The 14,166-nt window shown below is 59.6% G+C and overlaps 1 protein-coding gene across 7 annotated transcripts in view; it reads right to left on the bottom strand.

The window, feature by feature from the left end:
• Nucleotides 1–136: 136 nt before the first annotated feature.
• SYMPK (symplekin) overlaps nt 137–14,166 on the bottom strand; it is a 33,314-nt gene continuing 19,284 nt past the window's right edge. For all 7 annotated transcript variants that reach the window (XM_027515409.1, XM_027515412.1, XM_027515415.1 and 4 more), the window contains 14 exons: nt 13,930–14,165; nt 12,790–12,871; nt 12,526–12,639; nt 11,170–11,317; nt 9,945–10,105; nt 8,353–8,461; nt 7,925–8,025; nt 7,220–7,310; nt 6,069–6,170; nt 2,455–2,642; nt 1,368–1,544; nt 1,068–1,163; nt 556–882; nt 137–388 (listed from right to left, as the gene is read on the bottom strand). In XM_027515409.1, the coding sequence (XP_027371210.1) occupies nt 251–388; nt 556–882; nt 1,068–1,163; nt 1,368–1,544; nt 2,455–2,642; nt 6,069–6,170; nt 7,220–7,310; nt 7,925–8,025; nt 8,353–8,461; nt 9,945–10,105; nt 11,170–11,317; nt 12,526–12,639; nt 12,790–12,871; nt 13,930–14,165 (2,070 nt within the window). In that variant the 3' untranslated portion in view covers nt 137–250. The remainder of the gene's footprint in view (nt 389–555; nt 883–1,067; nt 1,164–1,367; nt 1,545–2,454; nt 2,643–6,068; nt 6,171–7,219; nt 7,311–7,924; nt 8,026–8,352; nt 8,462–9,944; nt 10,106–11,169; nt 11,318–12,525; nt 12,640–12,789; nt 12,872–13,929; nt 14,166) is intronic.

Here is a 14,166-nt window from a genome sequence, read left to right as displayed (position 1 = left end):
GCAGGCGCAGCCCCATGCCAGAGGGGCTTGCAGTCTTCCCCGGCGGGTTGGAGGGCCTCCCGGGCACGCCCACCAGCCTCTGCACAATCCCACAGCTGACACGGAGGCAGGCATCAGAGACGACACGCATACCCCAGACCGGCGATCTTTTTTACTTTTTTACTTTTTAAAGGCAAAGCACCGTCGGCCAAGCCCCTCCCCGGCCTCCCTGAGCTCCCAGTCCCACTCCCTGGCCCCCCAACAAGCTCCGTCAGCTATTCCCCTTGGTCTCCGGTTCGCCCACTTCCTCAGTGGCGGGGCTGGGAGTCTGCACTGTGTCTTCTCCAGCAGCTGTGAGGGGCTGGGGGCTCCGCTCCTCCTTTGAAAGCAATCCACCTGCTGCAGTTTCCTGGTGACAGAAGCGGGGGCAGGTCAAAGACAGCGTGGTCGCACCTCCAGTACTTCTTCAGGCCCTACCCTTCCCGCCCCCTCCCCGCCTTGGACACTAGGCACACACACTTAACCCCGGCCCCTGGTTTCTCTCGTCCTCTGTTGCTCTGGGGTGGTCATCCCTACCTTAGGTAGGGGTCCCTCAAGACTAGAGTCCAGCAGTGCGGCCTCAGTCAGCCCCGAGTCATCGTCCATGCTGATGAAGATGGCCGGGGTCTCACACTCAGGCCCCTCCTCCCGGAAATCAATGGCTTCCTCTGGCTGGGGGGGGCCTGGCCGCGCCGAGGAAGAGGACGAGGAAGAGGAGGGGCCTCCCAGTCCCCCAGGCTTCAGCTTCTGTTCTTCCTCCAGTTGCCGCTTTAAGGCCTTCTCCTGGGCCAGCCGCAGGCCGATGAGATCTTGAGGGGGTCGGGGGGCCGGAGGTGGTGCCAGGGCCAGAGGCTCTAAGTCATCCTGGAGGTGCGGGGTGACACACAAAACCTCAGGGACGGCTGGGACCCAAGACCCAGGCTGCTCTCAAGGGGATGGTGGGGGAAAAGATGGAAACCACCCTGAGGCAGACAGCAAAGAGGGCTGGTGTGGGTAGGAGGAGGGGCGCAGGGCACTTCTGGCTTGGGGAGGGGGCTGCAGACCCTCACCTCTTCCAGGGGCCCGGCAGGTGCTTCCTTAGTCTCTGGCTCCTGCTTGCCGCTGGCCTCCAGGATGGCCATGATGGAGTTGGGGATGTGCGCTTGCTAGGGGAAAAGCAGATGGGGGCGCTGTGGAGAGCTCCGATCCGGAGACAACCCCCTCCCCCAAGTCCCACTCAGACCCTAGGTGTCCTTGACTCTCCAGACCCCAGGACCTTCGTGACACTGCCAGGGTGCCCCTGCCCGCACCCCCGCCTCAGTCCCCCAGGGCTGGACCCATGGGGCCACCCACCCCACACCCGGGGGTACCTGGTGGGGGGTGAAGGAGCGGACGTGGGCCAGCAGGGGCTCCCGGAGCTCTGGGCACTTGTCAAAGACGGCCCCCAGCTGCTGCGGTGGGAGCTGCAGGATGACCTGGAAGCTCTGAGGCTTGGTGCGCTGACAGCACTTGATGAAGCCCTCCCACACCTTGGGATACTTCCACACCTGGACCAGGCAGGGAGGGAGCAGTCGTGAGGGGGCCTGCAGGCAGCCAGCCGCACCAGAAGTTGGGAAAGACCTTAGCAAGAAGGCCATGCCTCGCTGCATTCTCAGCGCCACCTCTAGAGGGCGACGTTAGCCCTGCTAAAGCTAGGAGGCCCAGGGAGGTGCGGGACCCGTCCAGGGTCACACAGGTGCCAAGGGCAGAGCCAACCCCCAGATCTGCCCGCATCTGCACTTAACCTCTAAGCCAGACGTTGCAAAGTGGCAACCTGTGGTCTGAATCCAGTCTGAAGGCTTGTGGATAGAGGGGTTTTTTGTTGAAGTTTCATAAAACATTTCTAGCTTCTCTTGAAAACTGGTGCCATCTTTCAGCTCAAGATGCCTCTTGTCTGACTGAGTGCCAAATGATGGGGGGCAAGAGGCAGCTCTGGTGGCTCAAATGGTAAAGAATCTGCCTGCAGTGTGGGAGACCCAGGTTTGACCCCTGGGTCAGGAAGATCCCTTGGAAAAGGGAATGGCTACCCGCTCCAGTATTCTTGCCTGGGAAATCCCATGGACAGAGGAGCCTGGTGGGCTACAGTCTAAGCAGCTGCAAAGAGCTGCACACAACTAAGTGACGAACACTCTGACGGGGCAGCCACACCTCCTGGACGTGCACCTCTCGAAGTCTGCTCCTACCACCCAGCAGCCTCACTCGCCACCCTGCCGCCCTGCTGCTGTCCGACACAGTGACCCCGAGAGGGCTGTATTGTCTCAGCAGTCTGCCAGTCATAGAGCAGGTCTCTGCACGAGGGCTCCCTTGGGACACTGGCCAAACCGGCTGGAAAAGCCTGCAGTTCTGCCTCAAGTCTGTTGGCAGCACATCCTGCGGCAGTCCCCTGCCTGGGAGACCAGGGTGGTCGGGGCGGGTTACCTGCTTCATGATGAGCCGGGACAGGATGTTCATGACGAAGCCCCCCAGGCGGGGGTACATAGTCAAGGACTGGATGACGGTCCTCATGAGCAGCATGGGCAGGGGGCTCTGCTCCATCAGTTGCTGCATCACCACGGCCAGCACCTCCGACGTGTACACGTTCCGCTCCGCAAAGCACAGGTTGGTGGCTGTGAGGAGGCGGAGAGGGGACCTGTCCCCTTTGCCCAGCAGCCCCTGGGAAGTGGGAGCCCCACATCCCTTAGAAAGCCTCAGCCCTGTGATCTGCCTGCAAGAGGTGAGATCCAGCCCCAACTCCCTGAAGCTCCAGGCAAGACAGATTCCCTCCCACCCAGAAGTGGACACTGTGGTCTGATCCTTGGAAAGCCTGGGAGCTGGGGTAAGGGAGAGGACACGTCCATCTCCTGGAAGCCCCACTGGGCCGTGGGAAGACATTGGTCCTTTCTCTTGGAGAACAACGTCCAGAAAGGGTGAGGGGAGAAAGATATGTTGCCTACCCCTGGGGACCCATTGTGGCTGGACTGGGATGGCGTGGCACCTCCACCTCTACTGGAAGGAAGCAGCTGTGACTTCCATAAGCAGTCCCTCAGGGGACACGACATGTCCCCTCAGGGGACATGCTGCTCATGGTCTCCACGAGCAGACTGGTCAAGAGACTGCCTGCTCTGAACCCAGTGCACGAGGCTCGTGCTGGTGCACGAGGCTCGTGCTGGTGCTCGGGCGCTACCAGGCCTGGGGGGATATGGAGGTCATAGTTCACAGAGTCATGAAGGAGGGGCAAGAGGAGGAAGTCTGGGCGAAAGATGAGCACCAGGAAGGGCCTGAGGGGGGCTGGTGCAGCAAAAGCACCCACAAGGACAGGCCCCTCAGGAGCACGCTGTGGGACTCCAAATCAGTGAGATCAGTGGTGCTCGGATCCACTGTTAGTGGGGAGACTCCGGGAATTGCCTCTGAACCCCTTCTGCCCCAAACACCACTTGCCAGGTGAGTCTGTCAACCAGGAAGTCTTTATTGAGCTAGAAGAGAGGCCCCCCAATCCTTGAGAGGCTAATGGAGAACAGAGGTAGATGCCTATAAAGAATGGGGGCTGGGGAGCTCCTGTAAGGAAGAGAGGGAGGCTGGAGGCATTGCAGGCAGACAGGCAGGGAGGAGGCTGGAGGCGGGGTAGGGAGGGCACCTAGGCTGCAGGGAGCGCAGAAGGTGAACACAGTGCAAGAGGACCCGCCCGAAACAGAGGCTGTTCTTCCTCCTCCCATCTAGGTAGCTGTTGGCTTCTGCCTGCTCTGCCAGAAAGCCTCCAAAATCAGCCTTCTTCCCTCTCCTCTCCTTCAGCTCCACCCCAGCCTCCTCCTGGGCCTCCCACCCACCCTCTAATCCACCCTCCATACAGCAGCCTGAGAGGGTCTTTCAAAAGCTCACCCTGACCCTGTACCTGCCACAGGCCCTCAAGAGAGCAAGTCTGAACGTGAACTCGGGTCTATGAGAGACCAGCTGTGGGCAGGGCCTACACCATTACAGCCCGACTCCATCCCCCACCACCATCCTCGACCAGATCCAGCTGGGTCTGCTCTGCAGTTCCAGAACCAGGCCTTGCTAGCAGGGATCATCTCTCCTGCTTCCTCACCCCTGTTCATCCTGCGGTCTCAGCTCAGGTGTCCCCTCCTCCAGGAAGCCTTTCCTAACATCCCACCCAAGGGAGAGTCGGGGGCCCCTTTGGGCCCCCTGCCCCAATCCTGCTCACTCTGGACTGTTACTGGAGGGATGGACTGTGAGCCCGGGGAGGGCAGGGCCAGGACAGTCCCCATCCCTGCCATGTCCTCAGCAGGGCCCAGCACAGGGCTGAGCAGAGGTGTGTAGTGAGTCTTAATCGCTGGGCCAGTCCACTGGACAGGTCTGGCTATAGAAAAACTCATCAGAGAGGGTGGTTTAAGGGAAGTGAATGCCAGTGATGACTGCTTATACTGACAGACAGTGGGGAGTCCAATGGGGCACAAAACAGGACCTGGAGCTAACAGGCAGGCAGGGTTACTGGTGCAATGGAGAAAAGCACGAGTGGAGCGGAGAAGCGTGCTCTGGGATGAACAGCCAGTAGGGAGACCGGCTGAAGGGCTGCTGAGAGCGCAGCAATACAGAGGCTCCGCTTGGGCGTGGGTTTAGGGAGAAACCACTCAGGGCGTCGCCAACATCTCCAGGGCCTGGCTGCTGGCTGCGCGGGTGACCTGTGGTCAAGCCCTTTCCCCCTGGGCCCCAGCTCCCTTGTGTGAGATCAAGGACCAAACCCGGGTCTGTGAACGGGCATCACTGGAGCGGTGGGCGGGGCCCGACGGTTACAGCCTGACCTCCTTTCTTGACCAGACCCCTGCCCCCAAACCACCAGATCCAGCCAGGGGCCGCTCTACAGTTCCAGAACCAGGCCATGCTAGCACGATCTGAGTTCCCTCAAATGGTACACAAGGTCACGTGTGGGTACGGTCCTTGGGAATGGGCTCATAACTTCCAGAGGTCACCTAAGGGGCCAGGGCGTGTAAGACGACCACTCCTGAGCCTCAGCTTTGAGACACTCCACCGCGTGCACTAGAGGCCTGAGTTCCCTCTCAGTTGTAGTGTATGTTTAGTATTTTCAGAAGCTCCTCTCTTGACCTAAAGGTTTCTGAGAGAATCTGCTGAGGAAGACTAGGAAATATGTCACTGAAGCTATTTCAGGCAGGACAAGACACTAGCAAGGAGGGAAAACCCCCCTCCCTGCTTTTAAAGGAGAGAGGAGGAAGCAAGGCCAGCTGTCTTCTGAGAAGAGCAGGGAACAGGAAGGGCTCCTGCCTCCGTGGGAAAGCATGGTTTCTGGACCAGCAGCCATGGAGGACGTGGAGGGGAGCATGGAGGGAGGGGAGGGGAGCGGAGGGAGGGAAGGGCGCGCCGAGGGAGGGAGGGGAGCGTCCCCCTGGGACCCAGGAGGCCATCTGCAGGCAGAACCGGTTTCGGACTCGGGTCTCCCAACTTCCGATTCTGTTTTGTCCACTACACCACTTAGCTTCTGGGTGGCCCTGAGCAAGTTACTTAACCTCTCTGGAACCTCCACTCCGACTACAAAACGGAAGTCAGCATACTTACCAGGAACAGAGTGGTGTGGCTGGGCGGGTGGGCCTCTGAGGCGCTTGGGAAAGCGCAGCCCAGACTAAGTGCTAGGTGAACAGACAGGCTGTCATTAGGGAACTGCTCACTGTGGGGGGCCGGCCAGGTTGTCACCTACTGCCTCGGGCCACTCTCCAGGCTCAGCTCTCCCGTTGGTCACTCCTCAGGCCCCTGGGGGCTGGGGAGGAGGGCTCCCCACCCTTCCTGAGGAACGCTCTGTGCTGGTGTACAGGGGGTGCATCAGTTCCTTAGATGGGGCAGGGGAGGAAGGAAGGAGAGGAGGAGAGGAGGAGGGATGGAAAGGAGCGAGGCTGGCGTCCGGAGCTCTGAGACGGGGCTGCGGTGGGCACAGTCTCCGACTTGGCTGATTCCACAGGGGGCCGACTCCAGTCCAAGGTTCTTCCCCGGGTCCGCAATGGCCAGGCCACTGAAGAGGGGGTCGGGGCGGGGCGGGGGGTGTGCCTCACCTTTGATGATGGACTTCATGTCACACTTTGCCGAGTCAATGTTGTGTAAGGCGATGAGCAGCTCTCCAGGGTTCAGGGGGGACAGGGCTGAGTTCCCTTCACCTGCAGCATGGGGAATGGGGGGAGGAGGAGGAGACAGTATGGAGGCCTGAGAGACAGGTCCAAGCCCCCCTAGACTGGGGGAGCGGCAGAGGAAGACAAGGCGCCCTCTGGGATTAGGGGTAGAGAGGGCTGGAGTGGCGGGAGGAGAGACTGAGAGCACCAGGAGGCGCCCCAGTGAGGCCGCGGCTGGTGACCATTCCAACCAGAGGCCTTCAGGCCTGCACTGGGCCCCCAGCACCTCGCCTGTGACTCAACCACTCTCCCATCCCAGCCCAGGCTGTGCACCTACAAGGGCAGGGAGCGGACGAGCTCATCCCAGGTCCCCAGCACAGCAGAAAGGCGCAGGGGCGCCTGCTAGACGGGACAAGAGGGGGCCAGGCAACAGACTTGCACACAGCGCTCGGGCTAAACGCCACGGGCACGAGGCTGGGGGAGACGGCACTCTTCTGGTGGGGTGTCGAGGGTCCCAGACACTTGCGCGCGTGTTTTGAGTCGCCAAGTCACGTGTGGAAGAGAGAGCTTCCACCTTTCCTAGCTCCAGCCCCTGGGGTGAGGGCTGAGGAATCTACCCTATGCCATCTGGTAGTCTGTCTAGGTTGAAAGTTTTCTTTCTTTTGGACCAGGGCGAGTCCAAACTCGAACAAAAGGCCCCTCACCCACAGCCAGAGGGGTTCAGGCAAGACCTGAGGTAGGGCAGGGATGGGCCCCGTGTTTGAGGTCCTGGAAGGGAAAATGCTTATAGAGAGTCAGCCCTCAGTCCCACAGTTTTGTCCCCAATGTGGATGAAACCATCACCCAAGTATCATGGGAGGGTGGCCCAGGAGCTTTGGGACAGATGTCGAGATGTCACCAAGCCTGAATGGCAGCCTCAGAGAGCAAGATGAACACCCCCCACCAAAAGGTGGTGGCATCCCTCCCCCAGCTCTCACCTCTGGGACCTCTTCCTCCTTCCTGCACCTGAGGTGGGGTCTCCTGGGGGAGCTGCTGGGGAGGGAAACGAGGGCCAGGGTTGAGCTGGCCCCTGGTGGGGAGGCGAGCACATCACCTACCGTGCTGGGTCCCCAGCAGGCGATTGAAGACCTCTTTCACCACGATGGGGTTAAGCTTGATGAGCTTTGGCAGGGCCTGGATCACTTCCTTCTACAAGGGCAAGGCAGAGGAGGGCAGGTCAGATGCACCCCCTGCCGACTCCAGAGAAGCCTGCCCACTGCTCACCCTGGGGCGGTGAGGGGCAAGCTCTGGCCTCACCTAGCCCCCCAGTGCCTTCCCTCTCTCCTCTCTTTGGTCCCTCAAGGTTTAGCTTTCCCAGCTCACTGGTCTAACCTAGCCCCAGCCTCATCACCCCCAGGTGAGCCCCTGGGCCGGCTTGATGGCTCCTCCTACAAGAGAAGATGGAGGTTCACGCGAGGTCCCATAGCCTGGGAGGAACAAGACCGGGGCAGGGGAAGCACACGCTCAAGGGGAGGTGTCCCCTGCCCTGCTTCTGTGGCTCCACTCTGTTCTCAGGAGGATCGTGAGCACAGGGTGGGGCGGGAGGGGAGGAGGGCGAGTGGTGGTGGATAACTGGGATATTCACTCACAACAGGAAGAAGCTGAGGCTCAGAGAGGGGCGGGGCTTGCCAAATTGAGACTGACCCAGACAAGACCCAGACTGTGCTCACAGCATCTGATGAGGGTGCCCGGGAGCCTCCCTCCTCCCCGCCCTGCCAGGCGTGTCCCCGTGGGTGGGGGCATCCAGGCGTGCAGCTCCGTACCTTCTCCAGCCCATTGAGCACTGGGATGAGGAAGCGGACGTCTGGCAGTCGCTTGTGGTAGAGATCCCTGACCCGCTTCACCAGCTCTGGGGACGGGGGCACTGCAGGCGGAGGAATAAGCAGGAGGCTCAGGGGCTTGGGGTGGTGGGGTGGACATTGAGGAGGAGAAACGAATGGTGGTGGGTGTGTGGCAGGGGCGGAGAGGGACTGCTGCACTTCAGAGCAGAAATCCCTGGCCCTCGGTTTCTCAAATGCATTTTAGCAGTGCACCCTTGCGCACGGAGAAATTGAGGCCCAAGGATGGGGAGAGACTCACAAGAGGGCCAAGCGTCTAGGGACCCAATGGCTCTGATCCCCAGGTCCTGAGAAGGCAAATGGGGAGGGCCTGGACAGGAGAGAAGGAAGAAAGATGGGGTCCCGGGAGGCACCTTTGTCAGTGAGGCTGTGCAGACAACGGGTGACCAGTGTCTCCGCCCCCTTTGGACAGTTCTCCACCAGCAGGAGCAGCTCTGGTGAGTTCATGCCCATCCCCCGGATCTACAGGCGAGAGATGAGAGAGGAGATGTTGGGCGGTGTGAGGGGATGGGGGCCCAGGGGCAGAGCTGGGGAGGCATCAGAGACCAGGCAGCTGGCGGGACACTGGGACTCTGGAGGAGGAACTGGCAAGAGAGGGCAGATCTCAAATATTCTCATCGTTAGAAGAAAAGCAATAATTCTTTGAGGTAATGGATGTTAATTAAACTTATGATCATAATCATTTCACAATATATACATGTATCAAATCACTATCTTGTAGACCTTAAGCTAAGATAATGTTGTGATCAGTGGTATCTCAATAAAGCAGAGAGAAAAGAATGGGTGTTAGGCTTCAGAGAAGTGGGGAAATCTGGGGAAGGTGGGCAGGGCTGCCAGAAGTGTCCAGGTCTCTTCTACCCGACCTCATACACACACAGGCTCCTGCAGCGCCTTCCTGCACTCTTATCATGCTGCCCTCCCACCAGGCAGGCCAGGCCTGGCCTCTGGGACTCAACCTGACCTTTGATGCCCAAGCTATTCTTCAATTCCTTGGTGAAGACTTTTTTTGCTTTTGCAGGCACAAGTGACCCCTGCCCACCTCCCTGTGACCACCCAGGTGCCAGCTTTGCTGCTGGCTCAGATCAGGGCTCGACCTGTTGCTGCGTCTGCAGCCTCCCCCTAACCCCTCCACGGGCACCGAACACAGGGAGCGGAGGAGGGCCAGGCATCAAGGGCTCGTCCCTTCCTCTGCCCAACTGCAAGTGGAGCTGACAGTCGTTGCCCTCAAGGAGCTCACAGTCCCTTGGGCTCACCGTGACAATGGGGAGAAGAATCTGCTTCCTCCTCACAACCAGATCACTACCCCCACGTTACAGGTAAGGACCCCACTGACTCTGGGAGGCAGGTATGTGGGAATTAACCTGCCACATTTTCTCCTTTGGTTTATGGTGGGATTCTCAGTAATAAAATGTCAGGAACAGAGATAGAGAAGAGCAGTTTCAAATCTGGCGACAGAAGGGAAGAACAGACATTCTGAATTTCACAGGCCAGCCTGTAACTGCGTTGCTTCTCTTGTGTGTGACCCTGTGGCTCCAGAGAGGAGCAGGAGGGACTCGGGCCACGACAAGTAAAGATTCCTGTCAGCAAGGCAGGGGAGGGATGGCTCATACATGACAACAGGGATACAGGTATTCACAGGCAAGAGGTCACAGAATCAATCACTCCAACAAGCTTGCTGGTCTGAATTATTTGCTTGTTTTTAACTGAAGGGTGAGAAGGGGAGAGATGGAATGTGAACTGAGGTCTGTCCGACTGGAAGCTCTTAACTACAGGGCTACCCTGTTGTCTTCTCAGGAGTGGATGGAAGTGGGGGGTCGGGGGGTGATGACCCATAGCCTCAGCACTCAGCAGGGGAAGGACATGGGGGGGGGGGCAGGGGCGGGGCTGGAGTTGGTATTCGGCTCCGCCCACCAGTGGGCGGAGCCTGACGGGCCAGGGGCCTCACCGGCTGCTCGATGACCCTCAGCACTGTCCTCTTGATGTCAGCGATGGCCTCCGTGTACACGGCCGCCAGCTCGTGGATCAGCTTGTGGTTCTGAGGTAGGAGAGCCAGGTAGAGGTACAGGCACTGCTTCACCGTCTCCTCGGTCCAGGGTGCGGCCACCTCTAAGAGGGCAGGGGTGCAGGGGGTGAAGATCAGATGGGCCCCACTCCCCCTCGCCCCTGCCCAGCACCTGGCTCTTCTTGGGGAGCAGTAGGCACAGAAGGGACTGGGAGCTGGGCCTGGGAAGCAAACTGTCCCAGGGAAGGAAGCCAGTCCTTTGGGAAATGAGGTGCAACCAGACCTGCTCCCCTTCTAGAAGTCTCTGCCCTACATTCCCATCTGGTCTCCTCTGACCACCAACCCAGACGGATCTTCCCAAGAGCACATCTGGCCCTGCCCCTCCCCTCCTCAGCGCTCTCACCACCATCCGGGACCCTCAGGGGACGCCTGGCCTTGCTCTCCCTGACAGCTCCTGTTCAGGGCTGCCCTGCCTCTGGGGGTGTGTGCTGGGCTCACAGCCTCCTTCTGACGGTCCCTTGGGGCCCCCACTTTGGAGCCTGTGCACGTGCTACTCTGTTGCCTGGAACCCAGCGCCCAACTCTTTTTTATTTTTAACCTCACTGTGTGGCAGGATCTTAGTTCCCCAACTAGGGATCGAACCTCTGATCCCTGCATTGGCAGCATGCAGTCGTAACTACTAGACCACTAGGGAAGCCCTCCAGTTCCTCTTTCTGCACCACCTCAGGGTCACAGAGCCAGCACACCTCCTGGGAAGCTGGCCCGGCACCCAAGCTGCACTGGGGCTCCTGTGCTCCTAGAAGCCCCTTGCTTTCTGCCACAGCCAGAACCTTCCAGGTTAATGGGCCCTTCCCTGGGGGCCTGGGTCTCCCGGTCTGCAATGCCGGAGGACCCGGAGCTCTGCTAAGGGAATGGTCTGCAAAGAACCTGCCTGGCCCTTCCTGGAGTCCCATCACTGGCTCATTCTCCTGGTCCTCGGCTTCCAGCCCAGCTGCGCCCTCTTTCAGGACACTCTCCCTGACCCCTCAGGCTGGGCCAGGCACCCGTTCTGGGTTCCCACAGGCTCCTGCTTTCGCCACCTGAGCGCGTTCCAGCTCTTGCTGTCTGGCTGTCTCCCCCAGTGGGCCATCCCCCAGCTCACTGCACCTCTGGAGAACCTGCGCCAAACCTGTGTCCTTGTCAGCTCCAAACAGCACCGATGGCGGGTTGGGGTGGACCAAGAGCTGCAGGTAGTTGAGGGCAAACTTCTCCACGTACTCTCGCAGCTGCTCCTTTTCGTACATGCGCTTGATGAACAGCAAGGCCTGGGAACGCACCTGAGGAGTGGGGTCGGGGGAGGACGGCCGCTCTGAGCTTGGCGGCATTGGTGTGAAACAAGCCGAGGTCTGAGAGAGGCCCGGCGGGGCTGAGTTGCCGTGCCCAAGGCTGGTTACCAGCTTGGGAGAGAGGCTTCTGGCCCAACCCAAGGCCCTGTACCACCCCACCGTCTACCTGCCCCATCCCGTCTCTTATCGTTCATTCTTGTCTTGCTTGCTACACTCCAACTGGAAGCAGCTTTCCTTAGTCGCTCGAAAAAGTGAAGTCGCTCAGTTGTGTCCGACTCTTTGCGACCTCATGGGCTACAGCCTACCAGGCTCCTCCGTCCATGGGATCTTCCAAGCAAGAGTACTGGAGTGGGTTGCCATTTCCTTCTCCAGGGGATCTTCTCGACCCAGGGATCAAACTCAGGTCTCCCTCATTGCAGGCAGACACTTTACTGTCTGAGCCACCAAGGAAGCCCTCACTTTTTTTTAAAGTGACCACATTCTCCCCAGCTCTAAGACTTGGCACAAAAGGTTCCCACTGCTGGCATGCCTGTCACTGGCTAGATCCTGTTTCACTCAGACATCCCCTGCTGGGGGCCTTGTGAACAGGGCTCGGTCTTGGGCACCGCTTTGTCCCCAACAGCACCACTGAGCCAAGCCAGCAGGGAAGGCTTGCTGAGTGAATGGCCATGAGATGTCAGGAAGGAGCTGGCGGCAGGCAGGAACAGGGACGGACCGAGAGCCTCTCAATCACAGGCTGACCCTCTGTGCAGGGCACACTCGTCCACTCAGTGCAGGTCTTGGCTCACACCACTCCTCCTCCAGAAGTCTTCCTTAGACCGCTTCCCTTCCCTGGCTGCACACCCAACTCTACTCCAGGCACTGAACACGCTGTGTGGTCACAATGGCTCCCCTCCTGGTCAGTGCCCCCCCCAGGTCCCAGCACAGCACCAGGCCTTAAGAGGGGGTGCACCAACATGGGCGGAGTAAGAGCGAAATGGACTGCCATTCCTGGGCGGGGGGAGCGGGGGCGGGGTTGTCTATGTACATTCTAAGCAGCCTCGTGCCATCAAAAGTGGAAAAGCCACCACCACCAAGTTGTCACAAGAAGGGCAGCTGGCCCAAAAACCTTCAGGGCCATGTGGAAAAGACGGGGCTGGTTACTCGGGACAGAGGATGGGCTAAGTGTAGCCCAGTACAGAGCAGGGGTGAGGGGTCACCTTGTCCTTCTCGTGAGAGCTGAGGTCTAGCAGGACATGCAGGTACTGGAACTGGCGGGATGGGCGCTTGAAGATCAGGTCTCGGAGAGTGGACATGCCCAGGTAGGTGCGACTCTGCGGCAAGAAGGAAGGGAGCCAGAGCTCAGGGCACCGCAGTGTGTCTCTGGGGTGTCTCCCTTGTCTCAGTCAGATCACGTCCCTCACAGAACCCCCGACCCCACCCCAGGCTGCAGCGAGCATGGCCCCAGCCGCGCCCATCCTCACCTCGTCCTCGCAATACTTGCGGATCACCTCCAGGGCGCTCTCGGTGATCAGCGGCGCCTCCAGCACAACCTTGGTGAAGATCCTGCCGGGGTGGGGGGGACGGGGTACAGCTGCAAAGGAGAGGCCCCTGGGCTTCCCCCTCCTGCTGACTGTAGCTCAGAGCTGGCAGGACCCCTCACAGAGCACTCGCTCAACCCCCTGCGGACAGAGCTACAGAGCTCTGGAAGCAACAGAGTAGGGTTCAAATGCTGCCTGGGGATGGACTGGCGACATGGGCAGAGACTGCCTCTCTGAAACTCAGTTTTGTCCAATGGGGATTCCTAGCTTGTTCAAAACAGCAATGGGAGGGAATGATGGAGGGGAGTTGGGAAGGGTGTTGTATTTCAGACATGGTGACCATCAAAGGCTGCTTTGAGATGGTTTAGTCAATGCTGGTAGATAAGAAAGAGCTGGCCATGCAAGGAGTAGGAGAGGATCCCAGGTAGAGAACAGAGAAGTGCCAAGCTTGGCATGTGTGAGAACACAGGACTGAAGGCTGGCGCGGCTGAAGTCGGGGCAGGGGGTGGGGGGTGGGCAGGGAAAAGCAGAGAGGCCAAAAAGAGGCTCGAGAGGGTTGGTGGCGACTAGATTATACAAGACCTCACAAGGCCTATTAAGGACGTCACTTTTTTTTTTTTAGGACGTCACATTTTATCTTGAGGACAGTAGAAGGTTTTTAGTGGGGAAATAAGAGGCTTTACGTTATCAAACGTCACCTGTGCTGCTGGAGAGTGGATGCGCTAGAGGTCAAGAGCAAGGAGGAAGCTACAGAACCAATTCAGGCAAGAGATGGGGATGGCAAGAAGTTGACCCCCAGAACAGGCCTCTGAAGCAGGCACTGTCATCACACATCACGGGAGAAAACGGAGGCCCAGAGGTGAGTGACGCAGCTCGGTCAGAGGGCAAGCAGCAGAGCCGGGGACAAAGTGACACTGCAGAGACCTGTTCTGTGCGTGGGGAGGGCGGGGAGAGGCGGCGGCTCGGGGCGGGCGCGTGGAGGACCCACTCGGTGCTGAGAAGAGCTGCTCAGAGCCCAGAAAGCAAAGGCAGGACACGGACAGGGGACCCCTGAGGACGGCGGGTGCAGGGCTGCCCCCTCACCCGTCCTTCTGGTCCGGCTTCTCCTGCAGGCCGGAGAGCAGGCGGATGAGGCAGTCCTCATACTTGTCCAGGGCGCCCTTGACGCCAGCTGCGAGGTAGGCGTTGTACTCCTGGTAGAGCCAGGCGAAGGCCAGGTCCAGGCGGGCCCGGACGTCCTCCAGGATGAAGGACAGGACCTCGGCCTTCAGGCCCGAGTCGAACTGCGTCACCAGGCTGGCCAGGATCTTTATGCGCACC

The sequence above is a fragment of the Bos indicus x Bos taurus genome, chromosome 18 (genome assembly GCF_003369695.1).
Source record: "Bos indicus x Bos taurus breed Angus x Brahman F1 hybrid chromosome 18, Bos_hybrid_MaternalHap_v2.0, whole genome shotgun sequence".
NCBI lineage: Eukaryota > Metazoa > Chordata > Mammalia > Artiodactyla > Bovidae > Bos > Bos indicus x Bos taurus.
Note: the sequence above shows the minus strand (reverse complement) of the source record. Positions and strands in the feature narration are given on the sequence as shown.